Source organism: Pyxicephalus adspersus, chromosome 1 (genome assembly GCF_032062135.1).
Source record: "Pyxicephalus adspersus chromosome 1, UCB_Pads_2.0, whole genome shotgun sequence".
NCBI lineage: Eukaryota > Metazoa > Chordata > Amphibia > Anura > Pyxicephalidae > Pyxicephalus > Pyxicephalus adspersus.
Window position 1 is genome coordinate 112,698,734 of NC_092858.1, and position 22,193 is coordinate 112,720,926.

At 38.7% G+C, this 22,193-nt stretch overlaps 1 protein-coding gene across 1 annotated transcript; it reads right to left on the reverse strand.

Moving 5' to 3' along the window:
• Nucleotides 1–299: 299 nt before the first annotated feature.
• On the reverse strand, nt 300–16,072 carry LOC140339351 (uncharacterized). Its single transcript, XM_072424012.1, has 9 exons — nt 15,771–16,072; nt 13,638–13,716; nt 12,611–12,669; nt 9,431–9,783; nt 7,252–7,295; nt 6,631–7,053; nt 4,577–4,723; nt 4,174–4,326; nt 300–1,382 (listed from the first exon to the last, which is right to left on the reverse strand). Exons 2-9 carry the CDS (start codon nt 13,689–13,691, stop codon nt 1,173–1,175), a joined length of 1,443 nt encoding a protein of 480 aa, XP_072280113.1. The 5' UTR covers nt 13,692–13,716; nt 15,771–16,072; the 3' UTR covers nt 300–1,172.
• Nucleotides 16,073–22,193: the final 6,121 nt, after the last annotated feature.

Genomic DNA, 22,193 nt, shown 5'->3' on the forward strand with positions numbered 1-22,193 from the left:
CAAGTGTGATGGGGCATTTCTGATTATTCTGGTATGCATTCCTGCAGTAAATGGAACCATATCTGGCCCAGCAAAAAGTGCAGCACTGTATCACACTTTCCCAGGATTTTGCTTCTTCCTCTACATCTTGGTGATCAGCTCAAGCAAATTTTACAGCATTAACCATGCATTCTACCAGTGAATGTGATCCTCGGACTGTCAGTGCTTTAATTGTTTGTCTAATGGGTGTCTAATTGTTTGTCTAACCTCTCCCCTTGTTTTGCACTGTGGTACAGGTCTCACATTCAAAGCATCACGGACAGCATTTAAACCATTATTTTATTAACGTTAATGTCATCTTCAGAATCAAAGAAATCATTATCAGAACCAGAAACATTTCCAGACCAAACTGACAATTTTTTTCCTTCTGGTCTTAGGTTAGGTTTACAACCTAACATGCTAAAGTGCTAAACATTTGTCTTTTAACTTGTACTCTAGTTGACACCATGTCCACTACCTCCCAGTTTTTGTATTGCAACAATTTTATCATTTGCAGCATTTAATTTCTCATCCACAATACAGAGGGCTGTCAGGAAGAGACATCCCAACTACCCTGCTGCCTGCTTCTCCACCTGTCTCCTTTTATCCATGGTCAGAGTCTGAATGGCCTTTTCAGGGAAACCAGCATTGATGCACTGAAGCACAAATACATTGAGGTGAATTAAAATGGTGGTACTGCAGCTCACTAAATTACAAATTGTGTATTATCATAAAAACCAAGAAAAGGGGGGAATAGCCAAAATGGTCTGGCCACCTGAGGTGAAAATTAAGAAGCTGGGCAAAGCAATTAGAGGGTTAATACCTGAGAAATCAGTGACATATCATAGTAAATTCATATCTATACATAGTATGGTTTGGACTACATTCATTTTATGCAACATAAAAATAAACCAGATTTTCTTTGGGTATGGTTTTATTTATCTCCCCATATGTAACAATTCTTTTGAAATAAAACCCCCTTTTCCCCACAAAAAGACACAATCAACAATACAACTCAAATACAATACATGCCTCAAATGTGGCAATCTTGGGCACTTGGGTGCAACTTTTATGAAAAAATTCTAGATGTGCTAAAAGTCCATAATAAAAAAAGAGAATTTTGCTGATCCCTTTAATTAGAAACTATCAGTCCCTCATATATCTGAATTCTGTAATCTTTCTGAAATGTTTAAAGGGATATTGTCATAGTGATCTATAAACTTGCTTAGTTCTTGGACACAGCGCCCTGCAATGTCCTGCAGAGTAGACCGCAGGGCGTTTGACACAGCAACCTCAAGGGATGGGTCTTTCTTCAGTAATGTGCTGGCAACAAATGCAAATGTTCTGCAGTCTTGGGAGAAGGCCTGCAAAGGTAAAAAAGGCGGTACTTTATTTTCTTTTTATTGATTATCCTTACAAGTAGACATTTTCTTTTTTCTATGGATTTTTTCCATGCGGGACAATCACAACCAAATATTGCCATCTAAAGGTGACATTGTTAGCTTTGACAATAATGTAGAGCTATATACTATCCAAAAAGTTTCTTAAAGTAAAAACTTTGATCTTGACTTTCACAGCAGCATTTACTTATTCTCCAATACTTTCCAGATGATTCATTTACACACAAAGCTAAAAAAAAATCCTGGTATAAACTCCAAACTAACTTGTTAAGATTAAGCAGGGTTATGAATTCCTACCCTGGCTTTTGTTACTGTTGTAGGGAAATCAAGAGACATCAGCACTGTCACATGAAAGAGGGTGATTAAATTAAATGCCAAACAATACCTGGTAGGGCTGAAGGATAAATGTAGGAAAGGGGCAAGCAGAAATATGAGGAAGGCTACAAGATCCATACTATATACTACTACAAATAGAATTTAGACAAGGGGAAGGATGATCCATATATCTCTAACGCAATTGGGAGGGTCTAATGAAACTGGTTGGGATAGTCTGTGGGCTGACTAAGGGGAATACGCAGGGAGTCACAAGGCAGTGACCAGATAAACAGGCAAGCGGGTGGAGTACAAACTTCTTGTGTTTGCCTGGTTTGTATTAGTAAGTTGCCCAAAACAAAGAAAAACAGTAAAATAACATTAGCAGTCTGGCTCACTCATTTGGCAGCTCTATATAATATTAAATGGGCAACTCACAATTGAAGATAACTTCCTTTGGCAACAGTCTTTGTGGAACTCTTTTCTCTGCCGCCTCTGGCTACCTCCTGGATACAAGACTCCCTGAAAACTAGACCTGTCACGCTAAATATTACACTGGTGGTCCCATTGCACAGGCAGGGAGAACCTGGACATAGAATAGGTGGTCAAGGACTTCTCCCATCTCTTCCCTGACCAGCTCTATGACCCTAAACTATTTTTCAAACATCACTATGGAAAACTAGCCTAACTTCCTGATAAAATGTCTGAACCTGGGTGCGATAAAAACACCATCACCTTTCTAAATAAGCCTTGTGACACCCGGTCACAAGCCATATGTTGATATAATAATAGTGAATGTAAATGTCCAGATGCAATTTAATATATATATATGGTAATTTACAATATGCTTTTTGAGCTTTTGCTGTGTTACACCGCTATTCCACATTATCTCCACCATATCAAGAGTTTGCACTCCAGCACTGCCACATGAAAAACGTACAGTTGCAGAGGCTTATAAGTAAATTTCTGTAACCACTCTGGACATGAAACTGCAGAGCATACTATTTTACCTACCATACAGGGCCAAATGAAAATACTGTCAACTTTTAGGATGAATTCTAGAGGTGCATTCAGCAAACTTGTCTGTACAAAGCATGCAGTAGAGTGATCTCCAGACTGGCATTTTTTTTTCAAACAAGCTTTTGAAGACTACAGTTTGAACATTTTTTTTTACATATTATGCAGTCATAGTACACGGATGTCACTATTGAAAAACCTGTCCCGAGACTGGAATGCATGCATGCAATTGCTGGAGTACATGCATGTTAGCAAAAAGTGGATATAAAAAGGCAGTTAAGAAGTATAAAATCAGTGAATGTCCCATGGGGAGGTTAATGGAGAGAGAGTTTACATTCACAAAGGGAAGAAGGTAACAGCTTTACGGAGTATTACAAAGAGTTTGGTTCTAAAAAAGGGGATCAAATGGGCATATTGAAAGGTAGTTCTGTCCTGGAGCATGCAGTGACAAGGGAGATGTGCAAATCCACAGGGATGATTATAAGCAGGTATTACTGAGTGTGAAAACTATAGAGTGCAGCATAGCAGGTTTAGCAGCAAAAAAAACCACAAGAATAGGGGGCACTGGGTGTTCCTTGACAAGTAAGATATGTTTTTCAGTGAAGTTTCATAAAATTCTACTGGGCATTGTTCCTACACAGAATGTCCTCCTTTGCTGTGACAAAGTGCACACAGCAGATAACGTCACAAAGCAAGTGCTTTAATTAGGTTTTGAGTTCAACTAGTACATCCGATGGAGCATTGAGTCAGTCCACTATTTGAAAGCCAAAAGGTCTAAGCCAGAGCCCGACATGAAATACAGCTCCCACAGAGGACTGGAAATCATTAGGCATGGGTTGGACAGGGCTCCACAAAGCAGAGGTGGGCCCCAATATTCCCTGTGGCCAAAAGTGGAAGAAGGTGTTAAAGCAAAGTAGCAATGTAAAGCTGCATCAGAGGCAGGTTGGAAAGTAGTTCTGTCCATCCCCAGCCTTGTCATGATACTAGTTATATTGTCTGGTAGAAATGAACTCTGGAAAAGTGGAACAGGGTAGGACGAGATTGGGGCATCAAAAGGTAGCTGGTGATATAGTTAGGTGGATTGGCCATCAATAAACTTATTAGCAGGATCCTCAGGTTGACATTGGGGAAAGAATAATAAAGCTGTGAGAATCCAAACTATGGAATGAGATTCTTTATGGACAACCAGCCTGCAACTAATGCTCCGTTAGAACAGACTCGCATAGGCAAGATAGTCTGCAGTCTTCCCTTCGTACCCAATGTGCCTTAAATCTCTAAAATAATCATACAGGAACTTACCAGACAGGAAGATTCCTCACCTGCACATCACTCCTCCTATTTCACTGCTCTCCCACCCTTTAGTTCTTGCTTACCATACCCGTTGTTTTCAGGTCACTTAACCTCCAAATAACATAGAGGAACTTACCAACTCAATCTCTTCTTTTTTAGCCAAAATGAATGCTCTCCGGAGCTCTTGTGCAGTACGAGATAATCCATAGTCCACAACTGGTGCTGGGTGTCTCGCTGTACTGGCCCCATCTACCTCTATAGAGTTTGGAGGCATATCTGCCCAACCACCCTACAAGAAAAAAAAAAAAAAGAGAGAAAACAAAATCATCAATTTATTCTCCTTTCATTGTATTATATCATTTCTGCACCAAATACTCTATGTAAACTATATTTTATTATGCGTTTATTCTGAAGAAAAACATGGATTTATTTAGGGAGCCAATCTTTTTTGTATTTAACAGAACACCAGAAACTACTTCACAACAAAATATTAGTGTAGAATGGTATACAGTAGACGAAACATTAGAAATAACAAATACCAAAAGTGGGATCTCTATAGTTTTATTAGAGAAAAACTGGTTCTCCCCATGGCTGTGCATGATCTTCCCCAAAAGGTTTTCTTCTTGTGTTTCTTCTCTAGTAATAATAAATTCATTCTGCTCTTCTTTAATTACTGGCAGTTTAGCCTTGAAAAAAAAACAAAAAAAAAAAAAAAAACAGAATAGTTAAGAATTTTACATCAACAGGTTAAAACCATTAGTGCATGGGGTTATCAGCTTGCCTTAACCTCCCTGGCGGTATTCCCGAGTGTGGCCCGGAGTTAATTTTCAGTACTATGGTCTTGCGGTATCATTGGGGCAGTGTGCCTGGTGGGAAATTTAAACAGAAAGTACCACTTTGACATGCTGTCATAATCAGACCACCAGAGAGGGTTAAAGCCTTTTTTAAACATTTGCTCTGCAGTAATATGATATCAAATTTTGAATAACACCACAACACATAGGTACTGTAGTGCACAGTGTACCAGTGTTGAAACATGTTGTGATTGGTGCTGGGACAGATTAAACTGCATGTCCCAAAAGCCAAAATTTACATGTCTTAGGTCTAAAAGGATGTGGATTATTGTCCTATTCATGCACTTTCGTAGCAAAAGGTGGAAAAGAAACCAAAGTTTAAGAGTATGGAGAGGAAAAGTGTATGGGACATAGAATAACTGAAAGATTTCAATGTTAGTGCCTGAAAGGCCAAAATCAAGATCCGTTTCTGCACTATCATTGTCAGTTTTATTTTTCTGGCAACTTTGTGACCTGTAAATAATGTGACCACACTATTTTTTCATAAATTATGAAGGATAACATGGGACTTTAAAATCGTACCAAAACCAGAATGACCACTAAAAAAAAAAAAGGCACAATTTAATTATGAACATTAAAGCAATCATCTAAAACAGACACTTTGTGCAATCTGTACTGTTCTGCAATTCTCATATTTTTCACGAATGCTCTGCTTTATGAAAAATTAACAGAAAAAATGGTACTCTTTGTTATCTCCTGAAGTCCTATATTCTAATTTTAAGTGTCAGCTATATCTGGGACGTTGGTACCCAATTTATATAACCTGCAGCTCCTGCATATTGTTTATCGCAATTTACACTCTGACCAGTAAAAGCAGTATATAACCATAGAAAGAAAATGTAAAAATACTTCCCTTGTTATATTTGCCAGCTCCTTAAATTTACCCAGCACATATGGTCTGCTTTCAATTGCTCTATTTTATGAAAGAATCTAGCACTATGTTCTTTTATTATTGATCTTTTCCTATCCCATTTTTGCAATCTTTGGCAGTCTTGTTAACCTAGTAGAGAAATGTAAAAGGTGTTCTGCTCCAACCTATTTTCAGCTAATAAAATATGTAAACCATAGCAAGGTACTTCTATTTGCTCCCTTTTGGTCCGTTAAAAATACAATTTAAAACATTTTGTTCTACCTGCTTGACCTGTTGAACTTGTCAGAGATTTAGAGTTGTTCTGTGTCTTGTATTAACTCTAAGAAGCTATTTAGTACTCCCAATTCTCATTCTAAACAACAATAAAATTATTGTTCCAAATCCTTTTTGAGATCTGAAAGTGGTAGTAGAAAAGTATTTTAGCACAAACACTGGTGTTGAGGCGGGGGGAGAGAGGGACATTTCCTAGTCTACAAAAAAACTAGGTTCGGTTTACCAACAATAGGGCTTATGATCTGTGTGCATTTCAGGCAGAATAACAAATAAATATATATTTTGTACTTACATGGCCCTAATGAAATAAAGCACAGGAAAACTTGCATGTAATGCAGAGATGTACTGCATATGTTTTTTCTTAATTTTGTTTTGTCATACACTTTATTGCCTACAAACAATAAGCCTTTTAGGAACATACATTAAAATATCCTGAAAAGCAGCCTGGAATTCCACCTGTGAATCACAAATAATAATGCGCATAAAAGAAAGATCCTCACTTTCAGTATAAAGGCAAAGAAATTGTGCATGTTTGCCCTAAAATAGTTACATGGATTTACAATTTTACAGCATCTTTGTAGCATATATACATTACCTTTTTGACATCTTCAGTGCACTCTGTTTTACAAGAGAGTTGTGTTGTCAACTCTTTTGTGCTTGGTTTAGTGTCAGATAGTAATTCTCCATGGTAATTCATTATCTCTGTAATTGTATCTACATGTTCTAACTTCACTTTCAAGCCTTGTTTGGCTCGATTTGTCCCCCTATCTTCTTCTGAAGGCTTCTTATTCTCACTGATGATTTCTATATCCTCTTCTGAAGGCTCTGCAATGACTTGTGTAGGGTTTGCTTCATATTTTGTAATATTTGCACCATTCTGCACAAGTTGTGTTTCATCTTGTGTAGGCTTTCTATTAATATCTTCCTGTGAAGCCTTTTCATCTTGCTGAACAGGCTTTGCAGTCTCCTGTGCACGATTTGAATCCTGTGAAGGCACAATATTATTTTCACTGCGATTCTGTTGAAGAAAAAAGAAACCATAACATATTACTAAGATAAACTAAAAAGGTAAAGTTGATCTTTAGGCGAATATTGACAATGGACCTGAGCAGTGATTTAAACGAGTTCTCAAGTAAAGAAAAAAATGTGCTGTTTGGGTTAAAGGGGAATAGGGGTTCGTATGGGATTGAGGATAAGCTTCGAAGAGAAATCTCACCTGAGATTCGCCACTTATTATACTGCGCACTGGATTTTGGCCCACTGAAAACAAAAAGTTGCATTCAATTAAACTAGAGTAAATATGTTTCTACCATATCTAATACCACTACATAGGATAAAAAGTGTAATATTACCTCTGCCATCAATTTTAAGCTGAAGTAAGTGGATTCAAAAATGACTTAACATTTTTAAACTAAATTCCCAAAAATTAAGTTCAGTGTCAAATAAGCACTGAAACTTAACTTTTTTTTTTTAATGGGATGGACTTTGATCTGTCCTCCTCTACAAAATAGCACCTTGGTGTTTTCTATTTAGGCATTTATAGTTAAAAAAACTTGCTATAATGTCAACACTATGCAATTTTACTGAAACATATATATTATTAAGTAAGGCTGTGAAGTCAGTGACGAAGTTTGGACATTTTTGTGGACTCCAGGTATACAATTTCTTCTGACTCCAACTCCCAAATATTGGCTTACCAGGAATGGTAATACTTTATTTTGCAAAAATCCTGAAAATACCACTTTCTGTTCCTGGGTAGCTACACTCACTTCACTGTATCTACGGAGGAAGCCATGGTTGTAACCCAAAATAAAAGTTAACTGACAATCTGGGATCCACCACAAAACATTTTATCTTCCCAACATCTATACTGCAAGTCTAAAGAAAACAAATAGGTTTGTTAAAGCCCTCCCTAAGGTGGAAACCATATCTAGGTTTAACCAAGTGTAATTATGCAGAAGCATCTATATTGTTTGTCGACCTTGTGTGACACACTTCCTAAATGATTTAAATGACTTAACATTGACCTCCTCAAATTTAAGGTCACCGTTTACAGTCTTCCTTCCACCCCAGACTACATACACTTTCTACTGTTTAATCTGTCCTCGATTTGTCACCCTTAGCTTATTTATCCTTTTGCTTAATCATCAAAGTTATCCTTGTTTTTTTTTTTTTTCAAATCATCCTTAACCTGCTAAGTGCCCCTATGAAAAACTTGTGATCTCTTGTACCCCCCTAATGCTTTATTATCTTGTTCTTAGCTTGTATTTTTTTTACTTTTTTGCAAATAATAGATAAATCTATTTAAATGTAAATTATCATCATACCATTCAAATAAAACCAGGTCAAGTTGATGAAGGGCACAAATTAGCATGACTGCAACTTTTTAAATAGTCTGCAAATCGCTAAAAATCTAAATTGATTAGCTGCCCGGACAGTAATCACAAAATGGAACTACATGCATGGTCTATTTTATACAATGCTCTCAATCACCTCTAGCAGACAATAATGTGTTTATTTATAAATGTTTTCAAGAGTCACCCAACCTTTTACCTACACAATTTTCACGCTGAAATCAATAAGAAAAATGTAAAACTCATGAGTAACAGTTAGTGCACACATTTTGTTATTGAATCCAAAGCAAAAAGGTTTACATTTTGGGTAAAAATTGAGTGAATCTTAGGTGATAATATTTAATAATAAACCCCTAAAAAACACAGCGGAATGCAGTTTATAAGCAATAAAATTTTAATTAAAAAAGTGTATTTATAAATTCTGCTAGTGCAAGTACCAAAGCTTGAGCTGTTATTGGCCTATTGTTATTCACTGTACAATAGCAGGTTGGTTGTAACCCAACCCAGGTAGCCCAAATATTATTTAGACCTTAACCTAAAATAACTTTAAAGTGTAAGGAAAACCCAAAAAAAAAAAAAAATCACATTTACCTTCAATTCTGCAGATGAGTCTGTCGGTCAGGATGTTTCTTCCATTGAGTTTGGTCATCTTCCTACGTCACCCGATCTCTTTTTTTCTATTGATAAAAGGGCTCCTTCTGTGCATGCTCAAGATGCTTGAGCATGCAGAGAAGGAGTAGCCAGGAGCCTCCTGGGGTGTCTGACGGAGGTATTCCGGGAGGCTCTCTGCACAAACAAATTTTTTACTTTATGTTGTCTACCCTTTTATGTAAAGTAAAAGTTCTGATTTTAGGTACACTTTAACCATCTATTTTCCTAACTACATTTAAATGGTAATGAAAGAATGGAATCTCATTAGCCATTAGGGCAAAAACCCATATTCCCTGTCCTGCACATTTATAGAGAAAAAAATGCTTCTTGTGATTGTAGTATCTAGTTCTTAGTGCATTTGTACCTTAAATAATACATGCTTATACTGACCTGACTGTACAGGTGTCACAGTACTGGTCTTCTTTCTAGCAGCGCTTTCTTTTACTGGCGTCCTAAAAGCCTTAAAAGTATATTTCTTACGCTGAGATTTTGAAAGATTATGATATCGACCAGATTCTACACGGCTATGATGATATCCACCACGGAAATCCTTTTGATAGCCACAATCATGATGGCCTCTTGAATGATAACCTTGGTCTCCGGGATCTCTGTGGTCATGATATGGTCTGTTTTCTTCATGAAAGTCATGGTATAGGGGCTCCTGGTATTCCATATACTGACTGTCATTGTAACTTCTTTCATGGCATGTATTATGATCATATTGGCCATAATTATTATGTTCTCTGTAAAATAAAAAAAAGTGATAATTACTTCAAATAGAATAAACGTTAGGATCAAAACCAAAAAGAAATCTTTAAAATAAGAGTATGTACTAAGATATTTATTGGAGAATGAGAACCCCCACCCAATCTGGTATTTAAATGGAGCCCTTGCCTAAAGGCTTATTGCTATCTGTGCACTCTTCATGCTTGACCTGCAGTCCCTTTAGGGACATGTAGCTGTAACAGGAAAAAAAGCATCACTCCAGCAAGCATGGGAAGGAGTGGCCACATGCATTGTTTCCATCAATGAAGCTACGCCCTGCATGAGAGTGGCAATTAAACAGAATTTTGCAGGGGTAGTCAAGATAGTTGGAGATGGGAATGCTGGAGATAACGGCAGTACAGGCTTGGAGAGTCAAAGGTAGTCATTGCTAAACAACTTCTAAGACTATAGCCAGTCTTTAACCTGTATTTTCAAATGTATGACTTACTAGGATACGAATTGTATATTGTGGGCATATATTGGACTGAATACATTTTAAAACTACAAACTACAAGAATTATAGTATAAACATTAATATTAAATCAGTTTCTCCAGTAGTTCATTGTAGGAAACAGCCTGACTTCTGGGCATGTTCCCTCACCTCTAGACTAAAAATCAGGTATAAACTGAACAAGCTTAAGAGCAAGCAGTAAACAAATAGCAAAAGGTAAAAACAACCTGCAAAAATTATTGCAATGATACAAAAAAATTGCAGTGTGTGTGTGTGTGTGTCCAGAATGACCTGAAGTAAAGTCTGAATTACTTCTCTGCAGTGAGTACGTTTGATGCGGATCCCTCACAGTCTACAATACAGTTTTGATTAAATGGAGTTTACCTTGGCAAAATTTAGGAGGGTTCATGGATAACATTGTCCACTTCTTCTAAAACGAAGAGGAGCGTTATGGAGCAAAGGTTTAGCTTTGTCAGCATATTAAATACTTATATTTAGGGTTAACTTTTGCAAAATGAGTATAAGAAATGTAAACTCAGCTCCTGCCCTGTTCTAGCACAGAACTCCCAGCTTACTTACAATAAAGTATCTGTAAATGTCCGGTGGGGTACAGTATGACAGTAAGCATGATAACGGCCGATGTGGTGAAAATTCAGACCCATAGGTTTGGCAAAACTAGAGCATTAGGATGGATGTTGCAAGAAATAAAAAACACCTGCGATTCCACATGCCACTCATCCAGGTAGAATACCTAAAGACCTACAGTGAAAAACAAGGAGTAGGATTACCACTGTAGCAATTACCTGAATTGGAGAGTCTGATAAAGCCAGCTCCAGAAAATATCTAAATTTGGGGGTCAGGTATAACACTGAGCAAAGCTTGATATCTAGGGTGAACAGCCTCGGTCATCGTCAATCCTACTGGTCGTGCAGGAATGTAACTACTTGGTGGAGACATGTTTTGATGTTGCTTTGTGTTCACCTGCCTGGACAGAGGGGATATACCCAAAGGTTAGGGACAGTTCCCCAATCCCCTTTTGTCTGAAACAGTAATCATGATGCCTTCAGAGACAAAATTTACAGATTACTTTACGTTGACAGAGGGAGAAAAGACATGACAAAATAACTATATATAGTTGTCACTAAACAATTCAGCACAAAAATGGGTTCCCTTTGCTTTAGATCTTTTTTGTTTTTTATCAGTGTCATTTCCCAATGCCTGTTTTGCTGTGACATGGGGCTGCTGTTGACAAGACGCGATTTCTTTTTCAGAACAAACGGACAATATCTGATGGTTTTATTCTGGGCCTGGCTGGTTTTTAAATAAAAAGTTAGAAGAGGCTTAACAGTAAACCTGTGGTTTACCTGTGTTAATGAGATGTACCTGATGGAGGAACTAACAGCTTCTTCTCTTGGAGATACTGAGGAGATTACAAATCAGGGATGGTTTTACTGGACCTTATTCCGTGAATCACCTGATTACTTGACAACAGCACAAATAGACCATTATATATTTAAATCCTTACATCCCTAAGTCAGTCAAGGTTTCCCTATTTCTTTGTGCAATATGTGTTCAGCTAACTCTTTTTTTCTGATCATGTGCCCATTCTCCCTCCCCCCTTCTTTCCACCCCATTCTCCCTCCCCCCTTCCGTTTCATCAAAGTTTAGTAGTATTCCCCCTAAAAAAAATAAGAAAAATGTCCGGGTTGAGTCCATGGGGTTTCTCACTATATGTTTGACATTGTTATGTTTGACTAATTTGTTATTACATTACCTCAGAGATATTAAAAGAGTTACATGTGAATTTTGTAAGTGAAATTTTCTTTAGACTGGTATTTTGTGCTCTCTTTTTGATGTATACAGCTTTGTACATATGTAGAAAGAGATTGTCGTACTGATTATTTATGTTATATTTGTATGTTTTGTAATTCCCTTTTGTTGATTCAACCTAATAAAAAATTAAATAAATATGAAAAGATGGATGTAACTGAGATAGATGGTCTAAATCCACAGAAGAACTATGAATAGCTTTCCTAATTGTTTTTAAACAACCTACATAAAAACGGAGTGCAAGTGTACCTAGGAAAATTATTGCTAAACGCAAATATTATTTAGAATACGTTTTTACTGTTTATGCACATTGTAGGCTGTTACTTAACACAAACTATTATTTGTATAGTTTTAAAGGCATGCAAACTTTACAGCATGTCAACCATTTCAAAAGTATTTAAAATATTTTTTCCCCATTTTTTCCCCAAATGTTGTAATACCAATCACAAAATGAGCATATATTCATAGGTTCATCTCACATATGCAAGAACAAACAGTTAGAAAAGCATATATTGTAATCCTACCTATAATCCTGGTAGACACCTCTGTAAGGAGCGGATTGGTGATTTCTAGGAGGGAAAGCCTTAAGAAAACAGAACCAAAGAAAAAAACTTAAATTCCACATTTGAGCAAGACATGTTTTCAAAAGACAGTATATTAAATTATTTGACAAAACAGACAAGCAGATGTATTAAAATGTAATGCTACATAATATCTGCAATGGCATACCTTAAAATATCTAAATTACATACAACACAGAATTTGCATCAAAGTCCCTTGTTAAAAAAAAGCAACTTTTAGAAAACAAAGTGCTTCTTTGAGCAGAGTGACAGTTAACCCAAGATACCAAGCCTGTGACCCTGTGAGTAATCAGAGCATCTAATTCAGTCTAGAGAAGATCTCTTGTTTAGGGACCACTAGTGAGAAGTACATTTTGAACGGCTTTTTTTCCCAGAGAGGCTGGCCAAAAAAATGCCTAGACAGCCTAAATGGTTTAATGCAAGTGGGCATGAAAGTTTAGGAATACAAATACATAAAAAAAATATGTATAACCTGTCATGTTTTATTGCTGCCGTTGACGCTGCCTGTTAAATTAATTTTTACTTTCAAGGTTTTAGAGATCCTTTTGGACCCAGATAATAATGATTTGAATTAGGAAACCAAGATGCCAAGGCTGCAAGCTGAAACAGTCAATATCATCCATTAGATAAGGAAATGACCATACTGCAGCCCACAATACCCACATATGTTACTAAGTGTTGAAAAATGATCACATGACCAACGCAACTTTAATTAGGAGCTCTTTTTGTATTAGAAAAGAAAGTAATATGCTCCGTAAATAGGGTACTAAATGCAGACAGTGGTGTGCATACTGAAGTGAAATATTAGAAAGCAATCCTCTCGGTTAAAAATTGGCCCTATAGATTATTCTGACATTCCCAACATTCCAAGTATTTTTGCAGTAGTTTCAAGCACATATATTGGAATGTTTGCTTTATTTCATTTAATACATTAGATTAAAATATACAAATTGATATTAGCAATACTCACATCTCTCTGATGGTGTCCATGATGCCACCCCCTGTCTCCACCACGATGATACATTTCTTATAAACCAGGCCAGCTTGACCTAAAAAAAAATATAAAAAAGTAAAATTAAATATAAGATTAAAAATGCACTTGCTTTTTTAGCTACATTCTGAATTTTCATGTTATCACCAGAAAATATGGTTTTGTGCTATCACAGTAAAGTGGATTGCATGAACTGACTAAGCGGTCAAGTGAAAGTTTAACCTACAGGGGTTGGAACATACCAAATAACTATAAGCAGGGGTGCTTACAACAAGCAAAAATAAATACTTTCTAAAACTGCTTAAAAAGTGTTTGCTGACATTTATCGTTCATTGTTTTTTCTCTTGCTTAAACAGTTGTGGATACTGGGTGTGCTATGGGCCTAACAGAATTACAGAGGGCTTGATCAATTGCTTGATTTTGTCTGGCACCTTGCCAGCTGCTTAAGGACTTACATGGCAGTGCAGGTTCAATATGAACCAGTGTCTGCACATTTGACAGCTGGCAGTAGTGAGTGGAACTAGTACTGTTAACTGCAGCCCATATTCATTTCCTATGAGGACTGCAGAGGGAGATGCTACATGTAGAGACTCCCCATTTCTGGGGAGTCTCTACAATTGTTTTCTGGCGTGGGGAAGAGGTAAATGTACTGCAACCTTACTGCTGGTCTAAATTAGCCCTAAGCAGTGATTACCAAATACACAGACTATTAGCAAAAATTAAATCTTTCCTTTACCCATAGGGAGTATACAGGTTCCAATATAGGAAGTGTAAAAATAATGTATTTTTTTCATACGCTCATGCTTATATAAGAGCGGTGCGCGCATCAAGCTTTTAAAAAACAATTGCAAAGCTTTCAACATGCTTCAAACAGCTTTTATAAAGGACAATGGGTTACATTTTGGTGGGAATAAACACGGATCTTAAAGAATGTTCTGACTAACATTTACCCCTTTGCTAACGCAAACCAACAATGTATTTAAATTTGTACAGCAGACTGTCAGTCTCGCAGCGGATGTGATTGTAGCTATACAGGTAAAAGAAATAACACAGCCTACTTTTTCCTGGCCATGTAGTTTGCTCCTGGGAGCTTGGCAGTGGTGAACATATTCAATAGTGGGCCCCTATGCAGAAATTACTTGGGGCTCTTAAGGGGGGGCCCTGTTGCTTGAAGAGAGTCCAAGGTCATCACGTAGCTACACACTTTGCATCTCCCCATGAGAATGCGCCTGTAAAGGTCAGAAGGTAACCCCACCACCACTTGTGTCCTGGCCTTATATGCTCCTGGGTGCCTGGCAGTAACTTAGCTTAGCACTTGCAGTTCAAAGCAATTATTTTACACCTAGAACGGCTGAGGTGAATGGTAAATAAAATAAATAGAAAAACATAAGCCATGCACATGCGCTTTTAAAGTTTTGAGTTTGAGTAATATTTTACAATGAGTGGAACAATTCACAACTTATTTAATTATACAAATTATGGTATAATGTACCCTGGCGGTCACCACTCTCTTCACCCTACTTTAGTTGATATTAAAATGTGAAACCCGAGCTGAGAAAAAAAATGAATGGCTATTGCGAACATCTTTCTTTTAAAATGCTCATTGCCAGGCATCTATGTCTGTCCCCCAGATTACATTCTTGCTCATTTGGAAAATATATGTATGACCAGTGAAGCAACCAGGGTCACCAGCATTTTCAGTAGATGCAAACAGAGGCATCCTACATATATTTCTCAGTTATAAGGGTCAGTACTTGTTAAAGTTTTGGTGCAACAATTTTACATTGCATTTATTGCTGATAAAAGTACAAAAATTAAAAGTCCTCCCAGCTCATCCTATATACATGAATTCTCAGATACCCATTTTTAATAGGAATTCGGGGATTGCAACATAAGATTTATCATTCTGAGATGCTGAAGTTGTGAAAAGTATCAAAGTTAAATAAAAGTTTTATAATAAAAATGTAAAAAAAACTTAGTATTTAGTGACAACTTGTTCCATAATTTAGACTGAACAGTCTGATAAGGACGAGGTGCCGCTTGCTATTTCATGGTGTAGTCGGGCAGAGGATAAACATTATTATTTCTAACATACTATGTCCATGTGCCTACCTCAAAACTTGCCAGCCTCCCGTTATGTGCAGCCTTGCACGGTGTTGTGAGCAGGATTTACTTCCCTTGTGTACAGAGATCCTCCTTCCTGTGATGTTATTAGGCGGCCCTCCCCCACATCCTCCCAGGCACTGCACAGCGCACACTCGCCTCAGCTTTCTGCACTACGGGCTATATTTGCAGCTTTTCCGAAGTATTTACCCCATAGTAGCCTTTACAACAGAGACCCTGAGTATTTCACAATAAAACTTTTCAGCACAAACAATACACAACCAACAACAGATTGATAAATGCAACCCCCTCAAAATAAACTTGTACGTGAACAGCTGAGAGTCCGCTTCGGCATTCTTTTCGCCTCCTTTCCAAGGCCAGTTGCTTATCTAGAACTCCTCCCAGCACGACTCCTTGCTCCCAATATGCCTTAAGATTAACTGCTGTTTCAGTCTGGTAAAAACCGCTGAACTGAAATACTATTTCTTGATAATATGAAACCATTTTGTCTTGACTTCAAATACAATATAAATAGTAGGTACGATTGAGCAAATAAACACAACTGCGACCAGAGTTTACATATACATACATTATTTTGCATTTAACAACATTTGCACCAAAATGCAGACTGAAAATTCATTGTTTCTTGTGGCATCTTTTCAGGGTAATTGTCACTTTGTAGTATATTGTGCTGCATTTTGCTATTCAATGCAGTGTAATTCTTTCAAAGACACAATGCATCTAAAACGCATGTAAATCAATGCATTTTGTTTGGTAATGAGCCTTTGACTCTATTACTCAGTGCATGTTCCCAGCAATAATAGCAAATGCATAGTGACTCCATGCGTTCATACTAGCCGACACACAGCCCCCTACTAAGGGGCACATGTTTGTTGTCCTAAACAGGGCATGAGATAATGACCATGTAATGTAAAATATAACATTTTTTCAGATGTGCATATATCCACACAAAAGCAAGGGACATAAGGACTTGGACCTGTAGGAAGGACAATGACTCCAAATCAGGGACAGTTAGGAGGTAATGATATACCTTCTCTAAGAATGGTTGGTAGTGAAAGGATCTGCTTCTACTTCTAGTTCCTGGAATGCACCCTGACTTTTCCTTCACCCACAGAGACAGACGTCTGGAGAGATACCCCAATAACACACACGCACAGTATGGTTTTGGGAATATTCTCTCATCTTTATTCTGACAAAACGGTTTTTTATACATACAGGAAAACAAATGCGTAGTTCACATATGCAGTTATGCTGAGTAGGCAAAAACAACTCCTTTTATAGTAGAAGCTTGATGCAGGCACATTTTTCCTTTAGTGTAACAGATGTTCAGCATCCTGTTATTCATACAAATTATATAACTTGTTCTATTTAACCCTTCAGGTAGCAAAGTTGGTAACCCTACAAGTAATCTGCTCCTAATCATTTATGAAGACTGGAAAGTAAGTCTATCCTCCAACTTTAGAATTTGCTGGATTCATGGTTAACTACCTTTTAGGTGGTGCAATGACTTCTATCTTGCAGAGAGGAGATCAGGGTAGGCGCCAGGCCGGTAACAGAAACCACACCACACAATGTGAATGGTTACCTCTCACAATTTTATTGTTGGCAAGCTCCAGTTTACAAACGTTATTACACCTAAATTGCCCAACATTCCAGACCACCCTTTGGGCCCTCCCTAACCAACTCCTTGTATCGGTCTCAGCTACTCATTTGCACCAAAATCTCGTTTAGAACATTCCAAGGCCATGTGTGAATATAAGAGATATATAAGAATTTACAATCATTAGCAGAAAAACTATCCTCGTCTAAAAATTAGGAAGGCTTCCAGAGTGGGCATGCGCAAAGCTGACTGATGGCTGGATGCTAGGTCAGCGCAAGGACTTCCCGGGAAAATGAAGCTTTTAATTAGCAACACGAGGGTGGAACACGGCTTACGGGTGCAGACCGGCTTTATACTTACCTCTGGTGCTTCAGACGGTGTTTTTTGATGTCAGCACGAGCAAAGAGGAGACAACCTCAGACTGCAGCAATGGTGGCCTTAGCCCGCACTGCAGCCAAAATGGCGTCCCTTCACTCTCCAGCACACCATGATCCTGGGGAAGGGGAGGGGGAAGGCTTCAGTGAGCCTGATATTTGTGCTGGGTGCTCACCTCTCCGCTCCACACAGGACTCCTCCAGTGATCCAGAGGGCTTGCTTCAGAAATTCAAGGGCCTTTTACAGGTGGCACTAGATTCAACTTCCAAGAAGATAACAGATCACTTTACAAGTAAATTTCGTGAATTGGGCCACCATACAGCACAGCTAGAGGCCTGCTTGGATGATGTTACAAAGTACTAGAAGGCCACGAGGAGGATATCGACCACTATAAATATGCGGTACAATTGTTACATTACAAATTAAAAGATCTGGAGAACAGGTCTAGGCGCTCCAATTTATGCATTTGTGGGATACCAGAATCTGTGGTGGATCTAACATCTACTGCCACGGCCTAATTCCAAGAATTATGCCTGGAGATTCCTTTTGAAAGACTTGAGCTAGATCGCATACATGGTACACTCACAAGGCCTAAACCGGATGGCCCTCCTAGAGAGGTGGTTGTAAATTTTCACCATTATCGCACAAAAGTTACGTGTCAAAACACGTGGCATGTGCCAAAGAACCAATTGTTTTACAAGGATACAATGTCCAAATCTTTGCTGATTTAGCCCCAGTGACAATCCAGAGGCGCAGAGAGTTAAAACCTTACCTGCAGATCCTCCAAGAAAAACGTATCAATTACTGCTCGAGTCATCCATTCAAGCTTATATTTTATGACAATGGCAGAACCGAGATTGTCACTTCACCAACTGAGGCATTGGCGTGCTTCCAAGCACTGGGTTTACCAATACCATCACAAACCATCCAGCCTGAGGGAACTGATAGATCCCTATCTCCTCCATCGAAAGTGCTCCAGCAATGCATGAAACGTCACCGCTCCAACGGTCCATCTCCATCCAAGCTGACACCATCCACACCGCCCCCTTGAAGGATGTAGCCTACTTCTTCTTCTGGCCTATAGTGCAAGAATCTACCATGATTTGTTCCCTGTGTTGAGGATTTTATTCTCACTTTTCAATTGTACTGAAACTTGGCATTTTATTTTTTACTTTTATACTTTCTATTTTTCTAAAGGACACTCCCCTGGAGGGATTTTCCTCAGGGGGCCGATTCGCTAGAACCAGTTAAGTAGTTTGTGTTACACCATGTGCCTAATATTACGCAACATGTTTCAATGTTTGCCCTATTATTATATGTATGCTTTTTATATTTATGGCTCTTGAAGCCCTACTACCGGCACAGTTGTCACTGTGCACTCCACTTATCTCGAGGTGCGTCCCCCAGTATTTAAATCTTAGGGGGCAAACGCACCTTTAGATACTACTTGGGTGGACGAGGTTTCTTGCCTTACCAACTTCTATACCTCATTCTCTGATCTCAGAAAATTGTTACCATGTACAGTATAACAGAGTCTTTTAATCCTCTAATGTTACTACTCTACATGCATTTATTTTTTGGGAAGGAGGGTTTTACTCCTTCCCTTCTTCTCCCAAACAATCCACAGTTTCTCTGTTTTTCCCCACTCTATCCCAGGCTAACTCATGCACTCAAGGTCACAATCCCAAACAAATCGGTAGGTAGACTCAGGGCAACGCTAAAGGGGCACTCCCCCAATTGTTAAAATGACGATTTCCATTATTTCCCTAAATGTACAGGGCTTAAACTCCCCGATGAAACGTACAAGAACATTCAGTTATTTTCACACTCATAAAGCGGATGTTTTAAGTTTTGCAGGAGACACATTTCTCCGCCTCCTCTTGTCCCAGATACTTCCATGCATTTTATCCAACGGTGTACATCGCCAACTCCCCACATAAACGTAGGAGCATTTACATCGGTTTTTGAAAAGCCGTCCTATTTGTATTGGATTTACAGTTAGCAGACCCTGAGGGCAGATAACTTTCTTTTAATGTAAAGCCTTAATGATGCCAAAATTTAGTTAGCTACTTATTATGCACCTATTGGGAATCAGGTTCCGTTCTTCACTCATTTGCTCCAACTATTACGCACAAATTCGCAAGGCCTTGTTTTTCTATGCGGTGACTCTAACATCCCACTGATACCCAGCCTAGACAAAAAAAGTGTACCTAACCCGTCAATGCAACATAAAGAAACAACAGCTGCGCGGGCATTGGCTGACCTCTTGCGTTCTGAGATGCTGGCAGACGTATGGTGAGAAAAACACCCCAGTGAATTGGACTATGCTCACTACTCCCATGCGCATCAACTCTTTACACGCATTGACCATATCTTTGTACCAAGTGCTAGCCTACCACTGGTGTCTTCCAGCGCTATTTTGGCATGCTGTCCAAGTTAAACTCTCACTTTATCCCAAGTCTAATTCTTTCAAATGAACTCTCAATGACTCTCTGCTCAGTAACCCGCAGGTGACTCAACAGACACGAGAGGCCCTGGTGGAATACTTTAGGCTAAATAAGGAGTCTGGGGTTTCTGCAGCCGTCTTATGGGCGGCGCACAGAACCATTATCAGAGGTTTCCTTATTAAAACTGCATCCCGAGCAGCGCTCTGTGCAGCTCAAACAACTGGAACAAGAATACACTTTCTTGTGCTCTCAATTTGCAGCCTCAAAATGTGGGTAAGCGCCTAGACTTAGTTAGGACACAATTGAATTTGTGCACAGCTACCATAGCGGAGAAGCAGATAGGAGGGACTAAAAACAAATATTTTACCTATGGTAATAATTCTCACACCCTTCAGGCAAATTGACCTAAATATCCTGACAAGCGCTTTACCCCATACCAGTTAAGGATTAGTGGAGTAGGCCTTACTAGTAACCCAGAACATATTTTAAAAGAATTTCATAGTAGGTTGTGTTCCTTATATCAGTCACCGCAAGCCTTTGATGGGGGCCCATGGACCAGTTCCTTTCCAAATTATCTTTCCAGAAACTACCAGCATCCTTGATATGTCTGAAGGCGCCTATCAAGACTCAGGAGGTATCGCAAGCAATAAAGAAACTGAAGCCCAATAAACGACTTGAGCTGGATGGGTTTACAGCAAATGATTACAAGAAATTTGTGGAGGAACTGGTTCCCTATCTAACCCAAGTCTTTATTAAGGTGTTTAAAGGCGAGCGTTTGGACCCAAGTATGTTGGAAGCGACGGTTTGCATGTTACCGAAGCCTGACACTGATACTACAGCCTGGTCCAATTATATGCCTATTTCCTTACTCAATCTTGACGGCAAGTTATTGGCAATTATTCTGGCGTCACGATTGAATCAGGGAATAGAACTTCTAATTTCACTGGACCAGGCAGGGTTTATTCCAAGGAGGCAGTCAGAAGATAACATTCAAAGAATGATGCACTTAACGCACTTTACCAGCAAAACAAAGACACCAGCTATGTTCTTGAGCCTGGACATAAGGAAAGCCTTCGACTAGAGCATTGGAGATACAGTCCCTATTTTTGTGCATGGGTCTCTTCACTTTATGCAGTGCCCAAGGCTTTTATCCAATACATGGGCTTTTGCTCCTCCTACTTCCCCATAGGCAAGGGTACCAGACAGGGTTGTCCGCTTTCACCGCTGTTATGTGCTCTAGCAACAGAGTCGATGGCGATAGCCAAGCGTTACCACCTTGTCATTAGCGGAGTGCAAGTAGGTGACTATCACCATAAACTTAGTCTATTCGCAGATGATGTTCTGCTATGTATAACTAAACCGCTGGTGTCCCTGCCTAACCTGCTGTCCTTCTTAACACAGTTCCAGAAATTCTCAGGTCTACATTTGAATAGTACAAAAAGCAAAACCCTTAATATTACCTTATCCACTAATATGGTAAGCCAACTACAGGCATCATTTCCATTTAAATAGGATGAATGGCGTTTGCAATATCTAGGGGTCTACATATCGCCTTCTTACGAGACGTTGTATGCTGCCAACATACCAGAACTACATAGGCACCTAGTGATGTTACTAGATTCATGGAAAAGATACCAAATGTCGTGGTTGGGAAGAATTGCCTCAATTGAAATATCGTGGATGCCTAAATTCCTTTATCCTGTACGGGTCCTACTGGTGAAGATACTACTTACCTTGCAGCAAAAAATGTGTGACATGATGGGAGAAGGATTTGGGAAGTAGCATGGAACAGGAAGACTGGGAACAAATCTGGGACACAGTGGCACTCTGTAGTATTAATGCCTCAGCAGTTGAAGTTAATTACAAGTTCATGATGTGCTAGTATATGATGCTAGCACGTCTGGCTAAGATTTCGCCTACGCATAAAAACACTTGCTTTAGAAGCTGTACGACAGTTTGCACTCTATATTATGTATAGTGGGATTGTCC